General features: G+C 40.0%; 1 protein-coding gene across 4 annotated transcripts in view; it reads right to left on the minus strand.

Moving 5' to 3' along the window:
- The window catches only part of rap1gapb (RAP1 GTPase activating protein b), a 56,591-nt gene extending 35,472 nt beyond the window's left edge, over nt 1–21,119 (minus strand). Inside the window, exons 1-3 of one of the 4 annotated variants that reach the window (XM_058778181.1) lie at nt 20,268–21,118; nt 19,879–19,940; nt 239–274 (exon numbers count right to left, since the gene is read on the minus strand). Coding sequence is in view for 1 of the 4 variants with exons in the window: in XM_058778178.1 (XP_058634161.1) it covers nt 239–274; nt 3,268–3,311 (80 nt within the window). In the remaining 3 variants the exon portion in view is untranslated. Of the gene's footprint in view, nt 1–238; nt 275–3,267; nt 3,365–19,878; nt 19,941–20,267 lie in introns of those variants that run through there. The other 3 variants (XM_058778180.1, XM_058778185.1, XM_058778178.1) reach the window with 3 other exon arrangements.
- Nucleotides 21,120–22,016: the final 897 nt, after the last annotated feature.

A 22,016-nucleotide genomic window follows, 5' to 3' on the forward strand; every position in this document is an offset into this window, starting at 1 on the left:
TGCATTACATTTAACTTGGAAAGCACATGTTCCCTACTTTCTACTTGAAAAATCTTACTTAAATTCTGACCTTTAATTTGGATTATTTCCCCTTTGTGTCTGTACCAAGATAATATTTTCAATTTTCAAATGTTCTTTTAGGAAATATCAGTGTAATTAATGCATAAATTTAATTATTTAAAAATTGATTGCTAACATTAAATTATATTATACACTTTCAAGAAAGTGAAGGACTTACCAAATATGTCTTGACCTGGAGAAAGTTTTGTCCACTCTGTTGAGAAAAGAAACATGGTATTTTTAAAAACACATGCATTTTTGAATGTTTGCACACATACTGACACAATCGTAAGCCCTTATAGCCATTACACAAAAACAGCGGTAATTGATTTCACGCTTTTAACACATTCTGGTAATCAATCTCCACCCAGAGCTTGCTAAATGCTAAAAGCTAATCAATTCACTGCTTATGAACACTTCATGCACTTGATGTGATAATGACTAAGCAAATCTATCAAGTTAACGAAGGGTGAGGACCAACAGGATAATGAAGGACCACTGGAGCATATCATCAATTAATACAAGCAATTGCTATCACTAAAATCCTTTAAAACATTTCCGCCATCCTCTCTCAGCAAAACCTTGAACCCCTCATACTTCTACTTTGTATTTACGTATAAAGTTTATTTTTATTTTGATGGAAAACTCGTCAAAAAAGCTCGACAAAAGCTGTAGAATTGTACAGAGGGCATTTGCGGTTTCGAGACGCTAATGAGAGAAGCAGCTTCTCTAACGTTTTTCTGAAGAGCAGCTGCGGCTTTGTTCTAAGAATACGCTATGACTCCTTGGTTTAAAAACAGCTCAGTCCTCAGATGTGTTCTGAATAAGACCTTTCATAAAACTCAATATCAAAATAGACAACGCTAAACACAATGGCAGTTTCGCATGAAAATGAAACCCCATTTTCCTGGCTAACGTAACTGGTGTCATTTCATATCTTGCCACAAGATGGTTCTACAAACAAACCCATCTGTTTGGTTAAAAAAACATGCATCATACAATATGAGTGACCTGAGCCAAATGTTACACACATATTTTGTGAGAAAGTGTTGAACAACAATCAATAACCTTGAGAAAAAAACTGAGACCAAAAGTTACTGTTTTATGGCCAGATGCATCTGGATATCTCCACCTAATGCCTTTGCTGTAAATGTCAGACCTCCACTGTCAATCATAGCACTAGTGTGTCCTCCAACCTTCTGCTGAGTGCAAGGGAAAAGTGTGGCTGTTGTGTCAACAAATCGAGTTAACACTTCAGGTAGAGCATAGAGTAACAAAATATTTCCATAACCTTGAGAGAAAGGACAAACAGTGACTTTGATCATTTATTAGCTGCTGGAGCTTACAGTCTTTCAGATTCATTTCGAATAATGAAGCAGGGCTGTCAACTGATTAAAATGTCATTTTAATTACATTACATGCATGCTATTTAATCAAAGGGTATTACATTTCTATGCTTGTATGACTTACTGCAGAAGTGCAAGTCAGAAGGATGCACTTTTGTAAAAAATTATTATTTTTTTTATATTTCTGGAATAGATCCAAGATGCATAAGTCTGTTTCCTCATCAGAAATGTAGCATTATATTACTTGCTCATCAATAGATCCTAAATGCAGTGAATGGGTGCCGTCAGAATGAGACTCTATCAAATAATACACTGTGAACCAAAAAGCTGTGCATTTGCAAGAAACAAATCCATCATTTAAAGCAAGTGATACTCCAAATCTGTTCTGATTAAAAATAAATAAATAAAAATACATCTTGGTTGGCCTAAGGGTAAATTTTCAACAATTTTTCATTTTTGGGTGAAATATCACTAAACAGGATTTATACAGATATACACCCCTGACATTTTCTTCAGAAAATGTAACAACTAGTTACAAAATTATATGACATTTGGTCAAATTTTATATTACCATTGGTGAAAAAAGCATTGAAATATTCGTCATATGCGCAATTATTTTTATTGATTAAAAAATACAATAAAATTGTATTTGACATAAATAAGCCACTCAGTCTACACAAATGCACTGTAAATACCACACGACTTCAGCAGTAAATACTAAAGCCCAGCCGCTGAATGTACAAACAAGGCCTATAAAGCACCACATGAGGGATCAGTGCGTGTTTGTATGAGCATGTGTCAGTAAACATGCTGGATCAAACAGAACCAGTTTCAGAACGTTTATGCAATCCAAAATACAAACCTGTTAGACCTGACGATGTGGGTAAAAAGCCAAAGAGCAACAGATGTATCACAATACACAATGTCATTATCTCTCACTTTAACACAAAAGTGCTTCAAACTTCACAAAGAACGTTTCAGGAAATAGGGACAAGATGAATGTCACAAATTACTACATGACTCATGTTTCCATTGGCCCTTTTTGTCAGAAAAACACATCTGAGCAAATCCTGACATCATCTTACCATCATCAAACCGTCAGCAGTTCAACTGAACCGTTTTAACCAAGCAGGCATAACAGAGTCAAATGACAAAATGTGCAAGCATAAAGCTATTTTTGTGAATAAATGAAACTTTAAAACTAAATAATCCAGTTATTAAATTAGTTTTTCTCACACTTGTAGGTTACTATAGGTGTAATTTTACATTTCCTTCTGAATTGATACTAAAATTATATATATATATATATATATATATATAAAGCTAAAACATAAGTAATTTTCAATAATTTAACTTTCAATTATTCCATATAACGTTTACCACACACATGTACATGTCTGTCTACATAATGTGTTTATCAGGTTTTCACTCTGAAACATCTACAAGTAGTTCTGAAAAGTTTGAAAAGAACTACTTGCCTCACAAAACCATTTTTACTTGTTGAAAAGTACATGGCAAAGTAATATGTAACTAATTTAGTCAACAAACCTGGAAGTATTTCATAACCATGCAGTAAATTAATCAACCCCTTCAAACGCACATCAACCAATCAGAATCAAGCATTCAGCAGTGTCGTGGTATGAATGTTGTTTACAAGATATCATGTTCGATGATACCACTAAATATAGTGGTAATGCATAGAGTCTAATGCATAAGAAAAATTAATAACATCTGCATCCTGCAATAGGTATTTTGCATCCAAAACCAGAGTAATCAGTGAACATTAACTACAACAGCATATAACATCAGAATTCAAAGCCACTATCATTTTTCCTCACAAATCCCCAGTAGTGTGTCTTACCCCCCATATGCTCCAAAAGTGAAGCTCCTCTTCCTGTGAGACATTCTTCTGTTTTCCCTCTTAACAGTCTCTTCTCCTCTGTCTCTGTCTCTCTATGACAGAGGGTACTTGTTTTGTGCCTCTTTCTCAGTGTGTGAGATTGTGTCCCTCCTTCTCTGCCTCCCATCCCTCCTTTCTTCCCTCCCTTTCACTACCTGAGATGGAGGATCCACAGCTATGAGCAGGTGCTTGTCTTTCAAATGATTTCTTTACTTTGAGACACACACGTCAGCAACTAACATGGATGTCCAAAGGAAAATGAATGAAAAGATGAAAAGAATTTAAAGACTATAGTTTAAAATGTAATCCAACCTTATGAGAAGTCTTTGAAAAATATGAAAAATCTTTACAGCTTAAACCCAAATCTAACCATGATTAATAATAATAATAATAATAAAACCATACTGTTTTGTACAATCCTGGTTGCACAACATCATACAATTTCACCACGTTATTGTATGAATTAAGAGTTATCAAGAGAGTGTGTAGAAAATAGCCTATCCATTTTTTTTATTTCTTAATTTTTATTTTTTGGTAATTATTTACTTTTAACAATCAGTGTATGAGCAAAAAAAAAAATCCTCCATTAGAAGCTCAGGATGGTTACACACACTGACACACACACAAATAAAAATGACTTCAACGCGTCTAATTCAGACATTCAAAACAAGAGGTGTATTGAATATGTATAAAATACACTTCAAGTGATTGATTGTGAATTTTTTTGTGGTCATATTAAACAGTTTGTACAAACGGAAATATTAATATATTCTGCATGCTGCTCAACACTGAAAATAAAGCTCTAACATCATAAAATACTCCCACTGGTGCTGTACAACCGATAAATTTAACAGCATGATATATTACATTCAATAAACTCATAATAAACGTACTAGAACATTTTCAATTAAAACTTAATTGAGAACCAGCTGTACTATTTTCCCAAGCAGATCTCTTAAAGACAAACATATATAACCTTTGGTAACCTCAGGCGCAGATAAATGGATGTTTACTGTATTAAAACAACGGCAACAGCACTATTCACTCTATCATATCAGCTGAAGGAGTAAATAAATATCTCTCGCTTGTTTCTCTTTCTCTCAGTTAGTTGCTAAACAATCATTATTTTTTATTTAACCAGCAGTGAATGGGTGCAAATGAACAAAATGATGGCTTTGTTAGTTGTTAACACTCAGCTTTTCACTTCACATTAATTGATGGACTGGAGTTGTGTGGAATACTGTGATGATTTTATCAGCTGTTTGGACTCTCATTCTGACGGCACCCATTCACTGCAGAGGATCCATTGGTGAACAAGTGATGTAATGTTTCATAAATTTCTCCAAAACTTGTAAAATACATAGCACTACCCAATTCCATGTGCCAGATGAGCTAGCACCAAGTCAGAGCCTTAAAATAAGTCAAAAACAAACAAAAGTGACACAAGGGGACATCCAAAGTCAATTCAATAAAAGAGATTATTTTAGGTTGGGTAGCTGTTAGTGTCCTGATCTAAGAGGCAGACGGCGTCTAGTGTCTGTGGCACAGGACATTTTATAATCACTCTGAAATGTCGTGTCACGGGGTCGGACTGTCTGAGACAAAAGCCATTAGAGCTTCTCTTCTACGGCTAAAGGTGACCATTCATTTTTAAAGGGACGTCACTTCAGAGAGCCCCATTTATCGTTGGGTATTACCATTCACTTAGGATTTATGTGATACGATCAGTTGTATACATACAAAAAATTACTTTCAAATATTTTCATACATTATTATTATTAATAATAATAATAATAATTTTGTAATATTTGAGGGTGGAAAGTTGAAAACAAGCAAAATGTCTGACTGGTTAACAGAAAAATACACACTGAAGATGTAGTTTTTATGCCATTTTTCCTGGATAGGACCATTAGATGAACATACTTGTTCCCAGAATTAATTAATTAAAACTTCATATACATCCTCACCATTTTGACTTACTCATACTCCCTCTCTCTCGATTGTCCTCTGTGGGGACACATGGAGGTAGAAACAGGACTATTTACTATGGTTAATTTGTGAACAGCTGATATAGCAAGGGCAGCAAGAGATTAATTAGTCTGTAACAGCCCCTGTCACACACACACACAATTAAAAGCAGGTCAAAAAAGTCAAAAGCAGCTACAAGAAAAAGTAATGCAGCAGTGTCCTTTAAGAGGCCAAACAGCATGGCGCCTGAACGCTGAGATGTTCAGACATACACGCTCAATAATAACAGAATAAATCTCTGACAAGTATAGTAAAGAAATTCAATTTAAGGGAAATTAAAGATGCCCTTTCCACTTGAACATAAAAGGCATCAATGGATTTCAATTACTGTAAGTTGGACAGTATTTCCTGCAATAAGGTCTAAATGAAGTCTATGTGCTGAAGTGATTTCTGTTCAATTTAAGGGAGTTGTTTAACTGAATTCAGGCCAGGCCAGTAAGTTCCTGAAAAGCTTAAAGCACTGGATTAGCACTGCCACCATGTGGTACTACACTCCCAATGCACATCCCATAATTCAACACTACAGTACCACAAATAAAAACAACGATCAATCAAACTCTTAAGGTGTAACATTGCTTCTTTTCCATAAGTTAACCAAACATGCTCCAGCCTACTCAAGCGAAGAGTCACACGATGAAAGAACCGCTGTGAAACAGGACAAAGCACCATAAAAAATATCATAAATAGTCTATTATATTCTGAGTATTCTGAAGTCATATTTGTCATTTTGTCTATAGTTGATTCTCATGCACGCTCATGCACGCACAAACCTGGTGAATTTGTCTATAATAATTTACAACTAGAAAATTCTTGATACCCCTGTTTCTGAGTCGGGTGGGCCGTAAACATCAGCAACATTGCCTTGTCTTGTTGTGAACATCTTGTACATTTACATATATAAATAATGAATTGATGCATATTGTATGTTTAATATACAGCAAAAATAGCATGTATGTGACTGAAATTCCAGCAAGCTGCCTATTTAACGCGATGAAAGTATATAGTAGAGCAAGTAAGCATCTTCCATGATTCATTAACAAAGAACCTGAATGACAAACTCTTAATTATGACTTCAATAACACGTGAAGGCAGCATAAATGTCATTAGTTATTGCATGTCATGTGACCAACCTGTTACAAGTCATATTTGATGTTTTGCATTAATGAAGAGCAGCCTCAACATTCTGCTAAATATCTCTTTTCGTATTCCACGGAGGAAAGAACAGGTTTGGAAAGACATGGTCAGAATTGATATAAAATGCTCACACCAAAGTACAAAGCACATATGCTTATGATGCGCTTAACGTGTAGTCACATTTAACATTGTTCGGTGAAATTTTGGGGGCAAAATCTAGTCTTGTCAACAGGAATCTGCACAAAAAAGTTGCTTGTGTTAAAGTTGGTCACGCAAATTCACCGTGACGACCAGCAGAAAGTTGCCTGGTTTAAAAGTCACTTCTTTGTGAGAGGTGATTCATGTAATGCTACACTATTGACAATTGAACTTCTTTCGCCCACAAAATTTAGCCAAAAAAAGGTGACTGCACTTTTACGACAAAGCACCATCTCCTGGGTAGAGTTAATAAAAAGAGGTTTTATGACAGCGTACCTTCAGCTCAATGTCAGGTGTGGTTACCTGGCAACACGTATCGCTGTCTGCTGCGAGATACAATACTGTCTATTGTCTCTTTCAGCACTTTGATAGCGGCGGGCATCGGAGGGCACATGCAGACAAACGAGCAGACAACCACATGAGAATACACTGCAGTACGCGTTTCTTTTCTAAGAACACATGTTATTTACCAAGTGCGGGGTGAACGACATCAGCATGTGTTCTCTACAGAAACCCATCAATTTACATCTGCAGTCTGCTGGGAAGAAGAGCCCAGTACACAAGTTTTTACAAAGCGCTTATAGGAGAAACAGGACTGCCTCAGGCTGTGAGCAGGCAATGCTGGGAGTCCAATCAAATAACCTCCGTCCGAGCAGGGTTTCGGCATATCTCTTCCTGCAGTTAGTTTACTATTAAAGTATTAGCTGAAAAATATATTGAAAAATATTTATTGAGTAAACAGTGTCTTTTTTACTACAAAGTATTATAAAGAGCATTTTTAATACATTTAAAATGTATTTATATGAAACTTAAATTTAAATGTCATACACCAGTATGCAAGCTAAAGGATGCAGCAGCAAAGAAAAACTTTGTTTAAACATATACAGTCAAACCAAAAATTACTTGTATGTAAGTGAGAATAGAAAAATAAAGTGAACTGTGACAAATTATACCCCAAAATTCTTCATGGACTACCAGTAAAATTGATTCAAATTTGGGACCAAAAATTATTCAAAAACTTTGACCTGACCATGTTTTGCTTGAGTGTTTTTTCTTTAATTGCTAATACGCACATTTTACACCACTGCCTGAACAAAATTAAGCATTGCTTGGTAGTTGGTTGACCTAAATTGGTATTATCTAATTGTGTACTGAAATTTAACAGCTGACAGCTATTCAACCTAATTCATTTGTGAGGCAGACAGTCTAACAGAAGGATGGCATTATCAAGATAAATTTGTTCTGACACAGTTTAACTGAGTTCTTGTTCATATTTTATTATCAATTTCTAATCTAGCGAACAAGCTCTGATAATGTGAGAAATGTTGAAGGTGTCTAAATAAATTTTGGTTTGACTGTATACTGTAAATAGTATGACAGCGTTTTAGTGCCCTGTTAAAAAATTTAAAAAATCTAAGATTACGAGATTAAAGTCGTAATATTTTGAGAATAAAGTCGAAACTACGAGAATAAAGTAGAAATTACGAGAATAAAGTCCAAATGTTTCAAGAATAAAGATTATAGTTATAATATTTTGAGATAGGCTAAAAATATTTTTTTTTGCTCATGCAAATGGCCCGGATTGGGAGCACCGGGAGATATTCCAAATCTCAGTTTTCAAAATCTGTCAGTTTTATAGCGAAATACAAACAGGGCCGTCCTTTGGCCGGTGCAACTGGTGCGGTTGCACCGGGCCCCGCAGCAGACGGACCGAGGGAGTAGGTGGTGGAATTTTCACAATAATTTAATGAATTGATTCACATAAATACAGCGATCTGTCACGCCACATTAAAGATCTTGAAAATCACATTATTGTAAAACACATAATTTGTATTTTGCTATAAAACTGATTTTGAAAGCTGAGACTTTGTTTTATATTAAAAGCACTAAAAGCACAAAGCTTAAGCTATTGGGTGGCTGGCGCACTACAAATAACGAATGCAACGGAAGACATTAAATATTATTTCCAAGCATACTGTCCCCGCGAGTATGACACATGGTATGATTTCTGCTAATAATCCCACATATATTTGTGGTGTATTAAAAAAAAGGTTAAATAAGAGAGCTACAGCGCCCCCCCAAAGGAATGTCGATTGAGTGTGTGAGCTGATGTTAAGATAAACAGTTGTTCCTGTTCAGTCTGTTAATAAATATCATATTCTTGATATTAAGCTGTTTTCGTGAGTCCTTAAAATTGACATCCCAGTAAGATGATGCGGCCGCTCGGACGCAACAATATTCAAATCAATTCCGGTGGCCCGGCAACTTCTCCTGGTGCTCTCAATGCGGGCCATTTGCATGCGCAATATAGGCTATACTCTCAAAATATTATAACGACTTTATTCTCGAAACATTTCGACTTTATTCTTTTAATATTTCGACTTTATTCTCGAAACATTTCGACTTTTTTCTCATAATGTTTCGGCTTTATTCTTGTAATGTTTCGGCTTTATTCTTGTAATGTTTCGGCTTTATTCTCAAAATATTACGACTTTAATCTCGTAATTTTATCACGGCACTAAAACGCCGTCGTAAAATAGCAATGAAGGTGAACAATTAAAATTAAATTAATTTTATTTGTATTTTTTTGCAGATACTCGTAACACTTAATACACATTTTTATAAAAATGACTATATACATAACTAAAATGTATATTGTAAATAAATAATAATAAATAATTAAGTATTTATTCATTTTAAATTAGCTTTTTTATTTTATGTGCTTTTATCATTTTTATTAGTTTGTTTTTTCTATTCAGCTTTAATTTACATTTTGATCATTTACATTTTGTTTGTTATATCTCAGTTTGAGTTAGTTACCAAGGCAACATTTCTAATCATCATTTATGAAAAAAATCATTTAATCCAAGTGTTTATCTAATATTCATAGATGTTCATAGATTCATAGACATTTACTTTTATTGCAGATTTATTTTAATTACCAAAAATGAGTTTCAGACAATGATTACACTGCTCTCAGACCTCAGTTTGAAAACACTACAAGACATTAACTGTAGCTGAGGGGCTAAGGACTGTAAGGTGCTAGTCTGAACTAAGGAGGTGGAGTCGGTCCGGGTGGGCTGGTTAAGACACCAGAGAGGAGAAGAGGATGATTTCAACTGTTTATTGATATAAGCATATGCAACAGGGGGAGCCAGGAGGTAACGAGGTGCATTAATAAATGTTCTTTCTTTGCATAGAGAAGGTGAGCACGAGTACTGGTGCAGAGCAGTATTGTCTTGTTCTTTATGTTGATAGTAGTGTAAGCGTCCACTTGGATGATTGGATGAGGGTGTGTGTGTGTGTGTGGTCCGCAACAAATAAAGGCATATTCTAATAAACAATTCTTCTTTTATCACACTACACAAGATACGTATGTTTACGTTCCAACAACAACATACACAGTAATAAAGAGTTACTGGCTTCCCCCAAACCTCAACACTATAGGCTATACTGTAACATATAAATACAACAAACCGTACATTACGGAACATCATGAATGGATTAAACAATAGAAGTTATTACACTATGCATTAGTTGCGAACTCAAATACTGCGGCACTTCGCATAGCGTCCATTTCAACTTCTCTATTTAGCAAACGGAAATCAGCTCGAATAACGGTGTAATTCACTCACTTTCTCTCTGGACGCACACAACTTAAACACTCAAATGAACATAAAGACGATCATCTGGCCGCTATGGGCCATGGAATCCCACCGCTCATTCCCGCTGGAGACAGGTAATAACTAGAGTGAAACTGAAAGTCAGGTATGCGCAGCGCGGTGATGCACTTCCATCAAAATAAAAGTCCTCACGCTCGGGAAGAGCGTGTTCGTGTGCATACACACAGTATATCATTGTCCATTACTAATGAGCCTTTCTCACATTGCCGCCCCCAAATTGTAAGCAATTTGTTCCTGTGAGAAGTTCACGGCTCCACTTCCTCTGTTTGCCCAGCGGTGGAATCCGTTTCTTCATCTGAATCTGGGATAGCTGGGAGGATGATGAGACGGGCAACCGGTCTAGTGTAGACTTTATCCTTTATCTGGACATCTGCTGACCTTACTCGACCATCAGGACCCTGATGTACCTTGATCACTCTGCCGACTGGCCAAAGAGCTCTAGAGAGTTGTGGATCCATCAACAAAACAACAGAGTCGACCACCAGATCCACCTTAGTGGTATGCCACTTTTGCCGATGCTGTAAGGTTGGCAGATAGTACCTTATAAACCTCGTGTCTCCATCTTCTTCTGCTCAGGCCTTCGCTCTTGTTGTACACCACCTGGGGTAAAGCACCATCCAGCCGCCCGGTCAAGAGCATGTTCGGAGTAATTGCATCCAGATCTGCAATATTGGATGAGGTATATCCCAGTGGCTTTGTGTTCAATATTGCCTCAACTTCCAGTAAGACGGTACGGAGTACCTCTTCGGAGACCAGCTGTGCTCCTATAACCGTATACAATGCAAATTTGACCGATCGTATTTCTCGCTCCCATGCTCCACCGAAATGGGGAGCTGCTGGGGGGTTGAAGTGGAAGGCAATCTTCTGCTTCGCTAGAAGTTGCTGAAGCTCTGAGGATAGACCATCAAATGTCTCACGCAGCTCCTTCTCTGCTGCCTTGAAATTAGTGCCCTGGTCCGAGTAGAGTTCAGCTGGTGTACCTCTACGGGCAATAAACCTCCTGAGGCTCATTAGAAAGGAGTCTGAATCCATGCTGTGTAGAAGATCCAGGTGCACCGCTCGCGTAGTGAGGCATTTGTATATAATGCCCCATCTCTTCTCAGAGCGGCGTCCCAACTTCACCTGGAAAGGCCCAAAACAGTCTACACCTGTGGAGTAGAAAGCTGGTTTATGAAGACGCAAATGGGCCACGGGTAAGTCTGACATCTTGGGCACCGATGGTTTAGCCTTCCATCTTCTACACTCCCTACATAGATGCTGCATATGACGGATCGCCTCTCTCCCACGCAGGATCCAGAAGGTGCGGCGCATTTCTGCGTATACCCGTTCAGGTCCCGGGTGGCAAAGACGAGTGTCGTACTCCTGTATCAGGAGCTTGGTGGCTGGATGTTTAGGATCCAGGATGATCGGATGTTTGAACGCAGGATCGAGAACTTCAGCCCGCCGCAATCTACCACCGACACGTATGATCGCCTCCTTAGGGTCTAGTTCTGGGGACAAGGTAAGTAGGCGACTGCTGTTAGGTACCGGCCTACCTTCCTTAAGGTTATGCAGTTCTTCAGGGAAACAGTCGTGTTGGATTCTCTTGCAGATCATCATTTCTGCTTGTTGGTAATCTGAAGCAGTGACAGGGTTTCCTTGTCCAGCCGCCCCGTGAAGTTCAAGCACCATCACCTTAACCAGATCCTTCCAAGTGTGCTGGTCTCCTTGCAGACACCAGGCCACGTTTGTCACTATACCACAGGAGACTGACTTTCTGTACTCTGACGGATCTGAATCAAGTAGCTCAGGGGGTTGGGATGGCCAGTCATCGGGTCCCTTAAGGAGGAACGAGGGCCCTCGGCTCCAGCGGTTAGGCAAGGCTAGCTCTGCCAAAGTCTTCCCCCGTGTGACATCATCAGCGGCATTCAATGAGGAAGCTACATATCGCCAGGCATCTGGGTTGGTGAGTTCTTGGATTTCGGCGACACGGGTACCCACAAATACTTTATAACGGCACAATTCTGACCGTAACCAGGTGAGCACCGTAGTGGAATTACTCCAAAGGATGATCTGGTCAATCTTTAAGGTCAGTTCATTCTCCAACACCTTTGCCAACTGGGCTGCAGTTAGGGCACCGTAGAGCTCTAGATGTGGAACTGAGTGTCGCCGTCGGGGAGCAACTCTTGATCTCGCTGCCAGGAACGACAGGAAGACTTGGCCCTGAGCGTCCTCAGTACGCAGGTAAGAAACTGAGCCATAGGCTTTCTCCGAAGCGTCACTGAATACGTGGATCTGTCGAGAGACAGCGGTTTGATTCACCTGTGCTGGAACATAAGCTCTGGGTAGGGTTATACGAGGCAACAGTGGAGCTCGGCTTCCCACTCTCTCCAAGCTTGTTCGAGCTCCTGTGGAAGGTGTGGGTCGTCCCAGTGACGGTGCTTATCCTTTGAACGAGTAACTTGATGCGGGTTGTGTAGGGAAATATGAACCCCAGGGGATCGTACTGTCGAACTAGAACTCTATATACGTTGCGCATAGTCAGTATGTTATAGTCCAGCAGGCGGCTCTTATACCCCAAGGTGTCCGATTCCCAATGCCAACTAAGTCCAAGGGTTCACTCAGACAGGCCAGTATCATCATGTGAGAGCCACCGCTCCATGCTGTCCGACCTTGCCTCCTTCGGCAGATGGGCGATGACGTTTGGGACGTTACACGCCCACTGGCGGATTTCAAACCCACCTGTTGCCAGGATCTCTCTGACATTGTCCACCAGTCTTTTGGCTTCCGCTGCAGTCGGCAGGCTCTGGAGGCAATTATCAACATAGAAGCAGCGTTCAACCGAGTCCCTAACGCCATCCTCGGGAACACTGTGCTCTTTGGCATGCCGTTGAAGAGCAAAGGTGGCGCAACAAGGTGAGCAGGTGATCCCAAAAGGCAGGACCCGCCACTCGAAGATATCAGGGGGATTCTCCCGTTTCATCTCTCTCCACACAAACCTGAGAAGAGGTCGGTCTTCTGGCAGAAGCTGGACATGATGGAACATTCCCTTAATATCCCCACAGACTGCTACTGCTTGTTGCCTAAAACGCAACAGGACACCAAGAAGAGATGCACCTAAGGTCGGGCCTGGAAGAAGAGCATCATTCAACTTCAGCCCACGAAACTGGTAGGAACAATTGAAGACAAGTCGATTCTTCCCATTATGGCTGACTAGGTGATGAGGTATGTACCACGATTCACCGGTTGTCGTGATCTCATCGGGGCCCAGCTTCTTGACCGCTCCTGATTGTACTAGCTGCTGGATCGCCTCGCAGTAAGCTTTGGCTCGCTGAGGGTCCTTAGCCAATCGCCTCTCTGTACTTCTTAAGCTTGGCAGAACGGCCTCTTTGGATGCCTGGAACAGGGGCATATCCCGTTTTCGTAGCAGCAGAGTGGCATACCTGCGAATGCCAGCGACATGCACTCTCCTTATCTTTACTTCCAGGAGCTCCACTGCCTCTTTGTCCTGCTTCGATCTGACTACCGTCTTCTCACTTTGGAATGGCAGCACATCTATCTGCCAGAGTTTCTCAACATTCCTCATCAACTCTGTGGTCTGTGGTGAAACACGGGTAAAGAGACACTGTTGTCTACATGCCGTCCCTTCGATGAAATGAGCCGGCCCTTGAAGTGTCCAACCCAATCTTGAACGGATCGCTGCCGGCCCTCCTGGTGGGCCCAACCTCACCTGCTCGATAGGGGTGAGCAGATGTGGGTGATCCACTCCTATCAAAACAAGTGGCTTAACCTGCTCAAATGGTTTGATAGGGAGGCCTGCCAGATGCTTATACCTCCTCTTTAACATGGAGATGGGATAGGAGTGATCTGCCAGACTGAGACGCTGTGACGTGAATGCCTCTGTAATCCGAAAGCCTCTTTTAGGATATGCAAATGGTATTATGCAGAACGAGACAGAGGATCCCTTCAGCGTTTGGACATCCTGCCGTATGGTGCGAAGGACAAGATCCTCCGGTCTACCTTGTAATCCAAGTTGGTCAACCGCTTCTGGAAGTAGCATAGTGCGTTCCGATCCATCGTCCAATACTGCATAAGTGTCAAGAGTGCGGTTGTCATTTCGAAGAAGCACTCTTACGACCTTCAACAGGACACGGGTGGAAGCTGATGGCTGGTCCAGGTAAAGAACCTCATTACTAGTGTTCACCAGACGACTCCCTTCTTTGGGTGGTTCCGTAGCTGGACGGGTGTTCACATTATGAAGGACTCTCAAATGTTTACCCTGACACAGGTTGCAGAGTCTCTTGAGGTCGCACTGGGCCGCTTGGTGGGACCTCCCACATCTCCAGCATCTTTTATTTGCCCTAATCCACTCTACGACCCCTTCCCTTGAAAGCTTCTGAATGGCTTGGCACTTGTTCAGAAAGTGTTCTGAGCTTTCACAGTATGGGCAGTAGGGCTTTATCTTGCCTCGTCCTTTGGACTCTGAGGGGCTCTGGCCCTCTTGTTTGTCAGTCTTACTATCAGCTGAGCTCTCTGTTCCATGCAGCACGGTAGCTGCAGATCTACTGTATCGCCTCTCAGCTTTGTGTCCTAACGACCCTTGGACTCAGGTGTTGGATGGCATGTCATAACTTTGACACCACGACTCATACTGTAGCCACTCTGCCAAGTCCAGCAGGGTATGAGTAGAGCCTTGACGATGGAACATCAGGTGGCGGAAATTCGCCCTCAACTCAGGTGGAAGTTTGGTGAGCAGCCGTGCAACGTGTGAGCCGCATCTTAGCTCAACCTCTCCATCCGGACCCAAGGTCTTCAACATACCCACTAGTGACTGAACATGTAAAGCGAATCTTTCGAAGGCTGCTGTATCTCCCCGCCTTATCTCTGGGGAGTCCATGACAACAGCGATCCTCTTTAAGGCAACATGATGTGGCTGCCCAAACTTCTCATTCAACACCGCCATTGTGTCTGAGTATGGCTTAGTCGAATTGATGTATGAGTCAGCTATGAGGCAAGCCTCCTCCAACCTCAGATGGTCCACTAAAACCTGATATTTGAAGAGCTCCGTGGCGTACCTCGGTAACAAATTTGTTAGGGCGAGCGTCAGCCGTGAAAATTCCATGGGGTCCCTATGAATGAAGAGGGGAATTTTTGGCGTTGGTCCACGATATTCTTTCTCCTCCACAGCAGCTGACGAAGGCTGATATGGTGAGTCTCGGGCAGAGGAACGCTGACTCATGTGAGGCCCTGGTAAGCCATTAAACGGAGGCCCAGATTCAGCACAGCCTAAGCCAGAAAGACCGCTCGTGACTGGTGGGTAATATTGTGACTGCTGAGTTGGAGAATCGTGAGGCTTCCTATTGGGTGGTCTCTTAGGGGTTGAAGACAGACGACTCTTAGTCCCAGAGCTGGACACAGCACTGTCTCTCATTAACTGGAGCTGATTCATCATCTTATCTATTATAGTGACCATCTGTCTCTCCTCACTCTCCGGAGGCACTGACATCGGTTCCTTACATGGTGGAGGTGGTAACCAGTCATCACACTCATCTTCTTTCCTTCGGGCGGGGAAGTCACCCTGTATTGCAGGGGGTGGTATCGGCCATGGTTCTTGTTGTGCTGCAAGAGAACAAATTTCCCTTTCAACACCCCAAAGCTGTGCAGAACTACTCTGCACATTCTCTGTGGATCTGTGTGATGATGTGTCCTCTCGCCGCGTCTCATATCGATCATTCCTGCTCTCCGCATAGGGTGGAAAAGTGTCCACCCATCCTGTCTGTAGGCCGGTCGAATGTACATCATAGCCGAGAGAATACTCTTCATCGTGCTCATGAATTTCTGAATCCCATTGCACCTGACGAGGGGTCCTTGAAGTATGTGCACTTTCCTCTAGCGCCATCATGGCTGCTCCCTCCACATAGGAGCTCAACCGCTCTCCCCCATGCATATACTGCAGTGAACTGGTTCGAGGTGAGACATGTTCCCCATGTCTCCCCGGGCCAAGCTCATATTCTTCAAGGTATCGCGGTGTCCTCCGCTGCCGCTTAGGTCGAGTTGATAGATCCCAGGATGTTTCTCCACTCGGTTGCATGTTCCCGGAACAGCTGCGAATCCGGCTCGAAGGACCAATGTAGCTAAGGGGCTAAGGACTGTAAGGTGCTAGTCTGAACTAAGGAGGTGGAGTCGGTCCGGGTGGGCCAGTTAAGACACCAGAGAGGAGAAGAGGATGATTTCAACTGTTTATTGATATAAGCATATGCAACAGGGGGAGCCAGGAGGTAACGAGGTGCATTAATAAATGTTCTTTCTTTGCATAGAGAAGGTGAGCACGAGTACTGGTGCAGAGCAGTATTGTCTTGTTCTTTATGTCGATAGTAGTGTAAGCGTCCACTTGGATGATTGGATGAGGGTGTGTGTGTGTGTGTGGTCCGCAACAAATAAAGGCATATTCTAATAAACAATTCTTCTTTTATCACACTACACAAGATACGTATGTTTACGTTCCAACAACAACATACACAGTAATAAAGAGTTACTGGCTTCCCCCAAACCTCAACACTATAGGCTATACTGCAACATATAAATACAACAAACCGTACATTACGGAACATCATGAATGGATTAAACAATATAAGTTATTACACTATGCATTAGTTGCGAACTCAAATACTGCGGCACTTCGCATAGCGTCCATTTTGTATGCATCGTCATTTCAACTTCTCTATTTAGCAAACGGAAATCAGCTCGAATAACGGTGTAATTCACTCACTTTCTCTCTGGACGCACACAACTTAAACACTCAAATGAACATAAAGACGATCATCTGGCCGCTATGGGCCATGGAATCCCACCGCTCATTCCCGCTGGAGACAGGTAATAACTAGAGTGAAACTGAAAGTCAGGTATGCAGTATATCATTGTCCATTACTAATGAGCCTTTCTCACATTAACAGACACTAGAATATTATATTAGCAAGTCAAATCACTAACAACACCCAAACAATGAAACAACAGCACTCTAAAACGCTCACACCTTAGGAAAGCAATGGTGAGTTTAGTCCTCTAAAAATCTAGTTCATTCTTCAGTGTGAACTGAGTCAGTGACAGTGTGGATTGTGTAATTCATGTGAAGTTCCTCCACATTTTGGGAATTTGCACATTCGTATATTGCCACAGCTCGTCTGCTCTCTGTGCGCTCTGCCTTAGATCTGCTCTTCAGTGTGATCTTCAAAGCCTGCAGCACTGTTTCATGGCTTACTGCTCGGGTTGACCGATCTCAGCCAGCGTGTGTTGTTCTATCTGACCGATCTCCCCCCCCCACCCCCACTGTGTGTCTGACCTCCAGATGAGCGAGCACTGCCGGCAGACCGAAGCTGCTTGAGACATCACAGTCGAGCAGAGCGAGTGTGAGCGAGAGGGAAAAAGAGATAAGAATGTGTCACAAAGAATGTGTCTCAAAGTGTGAGAGTGAAATGCTGTGTGCATATGTGTGTGTCTGGGTGAAATCTGCAGTAAATGAGACTCGGTCTGGCCTCAGACAATGACCCTCTTCAACTGAACAGAAACGCCATGACTGAGTACTTTCTATGCAACCTAAGTGAACCTGTCTGCATAAATGCATTTCAAATAGACAGACAGGAGTGTTCTAGAGATACTCCCAGAGAAAAATCTTGAGCTATTTCGAAGACATTTCAGTTAGATTTCACGTAAATATGCAGATGTTTCTTTACAGATGGAGACAATTTATCTATAAAATGAATGAGAATAGCTTAGCTCATATCGTTTGGTCTTGAAAGAATTTGCTGAACAATATTTGAGTTTATATTGAAATCTTTAACTTTTGTTTGCAGACGTTCCTGCCGGAAAGAATAATCGCAAATATGATCTCTTCTGTGTCTGAACTGTTTCTCCTAGACAGCAAGTAGTTTCAAAGAAAAGCAAATGAGCCCTTTTGTGTCTTCTGTTTCTCCGCTTTTTCTCTTGAGAGAAAGAGCAGTGTCTCAAAGTGTGCTCAGAAAAGTCAGAGATTTCAATGTGAAGTCAAATATTTCTCATCAACTTCTTTCCTAAAATAATTTGTATGTTAACAATTGTCTTATTTTATTTACCCTAGGCAACTTTAGAGATAAATTCGATCCTTGACAGAAGCAAAACTCTTGGCAAATCTGAGCATTTGTTTTCTCTAAATTTATTAGAAGGTAGAAATTAATAATTAAGCATATTTTTAGGCAAAAGTCTCAATTTGCTCTCTATATAATCTATTACTGTCTAAGAAGGACAATCTGACATTTTTACATTCTTAAAAATAAAGGTTCTTTATTGGCACATGTGGTTTCATGAAGAACCTTTAACATTCATGGAATCTTTCCATTCCACAAAACATTCTTTATAGTGGAAGAAGGTTCTTTAAATGTTTCAAATCTACTAAATGGTTCTTTGGAGAAACAAAACTGTTCTTTTATGGCATTGATGAGAAACCCCCCTCTTGGAACCTACAGGGTTAGTTTAAGAGATAAAACAAGAAAGCATTATAGGCACTTATGAAAATGGAAGGAGACAGAGGGAAAGAAAGAGTTAAAGGAGCATGAAGCAAGCATCTTGTCATGATTGTGTTGGCACATCCGCTCCTGGCTCCTGGTTTGCAATGTCGTGTCACCAAATGGCCAAAATGCCTGTGTTGCTGTGGCAGAAACAGAGCCTGGCAGGGTTATCAGCATTTCTCCTCTCTACCAATGCACATTTTCTCTAAAATATGGACTAAATGTGATCCTTGTATGCACAAACCTGTACAGTATCACAGTGACTTTCAGAAAAATATATTGTTGTTTTTAACACTTTCGACATCTTGCTCCAACGCTAACTTCTGTTCTTATACAGTGACATATGGGTAATGTTTCCATTCGTCTTACCAAACACACTCCAAATGGGGCGAGAATGACTTGAGGGTTTGATTTTTGAAACTTTCAGATGGCTAGGCATCTGTCTGCTTTTGGCAGTTTGCGAACAAATGTATTTCACACTCTTTTTTTTATATTTGAGCCAGAAATCGTGAACTTCTACCAGTCGGTCTGTTAAGTCCGAAATTAATGTTTTTTTTTTTTTTTTGTTTTTTTAAACCAACTGATAAAAATCTGTTCACAAGTCTGAAAAAGTGTCAAAAGAAAAAAAAAAAAGAGTTAAGCTACAAGCATGAACGGTTATATTAACCTTGCAGTATAAAGCTGTCTCTTGGGAGTGCTCAAGCATTCAAGCTGGCACAGAGCACAACAGGACGGCACTGCCATTTGTCAGTAGTTAACAGTCATCAGAGTGGAAATGTAACCCTATGTCCTTCTGGACCGTTAACCATTTTAAGCTGCTTGGATCATGTTTTTCAAGGAATAATCTATGGGACGCTGTGCTTTACTGTGATTTCACCACGCTTAAAGCATAGTGTTGCGCCTTAATCTCCCTTGAACATAGTAAAACCATTGTAATAAAAAACACTGTTGTCTTAATGTTATTATAAAACAGCATGACCATCATTATAATAAAAGACAAAAAAATGTACCGTATTGTCCCGAATATAAGACGACCCTGATTATAAGAAGACCCCCCTTTTTCCAGATGTACCTGTTGGGAAAAGGCTTTTGAAAACCAAATCTTGTTTTTTTTTTTTCTCTCTCTCTGTAAAACACATTTATTCTTAAATTATTTTCATATTGCATATTTTTCCAATTCTAATTTTTGTTTTGAAAGTATGGTAAATACTGGTAAAATGTACCAACAATGACATGAATTTTGATATACCATTGAAATAACAGGTAGCCCATCTGAATTATATAACAATTAGGCTATCCAACTACCTACCAAGCCTACCAAAATGTTATTATCAGTAGACGTGAAATCTTATTGTAGTCTTCAAATCTGGGTACTGTCTTATGTTTTAAAATCACTTACAAAGGAAGTTTGGTCCCATCAGGCTAACATGACAGTCGCGATCATGCTGCTGTAAGCTTTTCTTTTTCATTTGTTTTCATTCGCGATCTTTACAACACACATTACATTACATATTTCATGGCACACTCGTTTTATGCGTTTTTGGCGCCACCTATTGTTGTGGGTGTATTATTGACATGTCAAAGTCTAGACCCTGAATATAAGACGAACGCGTTTTTTCAGATGTATTTCCAAGGAAAAAACATCGTCTTATATTCGGGTCAATACGGTATATTCTTTTTCTGGTCAGCCATGGTAATCCATTGGTGCATGAAAATAAAAACAATTTTTTTTTTTGTATTTCAATCATATTTTAGAGCTACAACTGTATCTTTCCATTTTTGTGTTCAGTCTACACTTTCATTTTTCAGCACTTTCAGGTTGACAAAAAAAAAAGCATCATTGGCAAAAGTATGTGACAGTGCAACTCAGACTGTTGGCAAACAGAAACCGATTTTAAATTGCATTTGAGCTGAGCAGCATATGAAATGATCAGAGTAAACACTGGGATGTCTGATTGAAATGATTGTGCCTGATTGAACACATACTGATTAATGCAACACCTGGCGCTCTGAAAACAAGGAAGTGAGTGTCTGCATGTGTATATATGTCGGTTTAAAATAGCATTCCACAACAAAACATTTGCATTCAACAGCTTCAAAATCAAGCAACTCACCCTCAAGTTGCTCCAGACACACACATCTCTGTTTGACTTGCTTTCTTCTGCAGAACACTCAGCAGAATGCTTTCTTTACCATGAAAATGGATGGTGACCAGTGTTATCAAGCTCCAAAAATGACAAAAACCATAACAAAAGCATAAAAGACTTGTAACACAAACCCATACTTAATTATAATTAAAAACAAATATGTAAAAACCTCCATGTTACCCCTGAGATTTCCTTAACATCATAACCGTTATAATCACACAACATGACTCTGGTAATTGAATATATACAATGTAAACAATATGGATATAACCCCATATTCAAAAACACAACTTACAGAAGACACAAGACTGTATGAAGACCAAGTTCACTCTTAAAACTTCTGTGACTCCTTATATTCAGCTGCAACCAAACTGTGTGTGAATGTGGCCATATTTAGCACCCAAAACAGGACTAGCAAATGAATTGTGCTGCTGTGTGAATGTACAGTGTTAGAAATAGTGCCGGTTATTCACTCTCCCCACTGACAATTCCTGCCAGACCTGAGGCTCGAACCCGTGACCTTCGGGATACAAGTCCGACTCTCTATCCATTAGGCCACGACTGCAATAAAATAAAATAAAATAAAATAAAATAAAATAAAATAAAATAAAATAAAATAAAATAAAATAAAATAAAATAAAATAAAATAAAATAAAATAAAATAAAATAAAATAAAATAAAATAATGAAATGAAATGAAATGAAATGAAATGAAATGAAATGAAATAAAAGCTAAATAAAAGCTTTTCGGAACTTTAAAGAAATATGGTAGCAACATTGTAGGTTATGGTTTTATCTTAAATTTACAGTAAATCATATATTTCATTAACTGATTATTCCAACCTACAGAAATACTAAATTCTGAAATACTAAAAATATGTTCACACTAATATTTAGAAAGTGCCCAGTGTCATACAAATAGAAAACACCATCAAGGTAAAACATGACACAAAAACAGTGCAATAAATATTAATTTAACAGCATAAGATGTAACAAAAAACC

The sequence above is a fragment of the Onychostoma macrolepis genome, chromosome 06 (assembly GCF_012432095.1).
Source record: "Onychostoma macrolepis isolate SWU-2019 chromosome 06, ASM1243209v1, whole genome shotgun sequence".
Taxonomy (NCBI): Eukaryota; Metazoa; Chordata; class Actinopteri; order Cypriniformes; family Cyprinidae; genus Onychostoma; species Onychostoma macrolepis.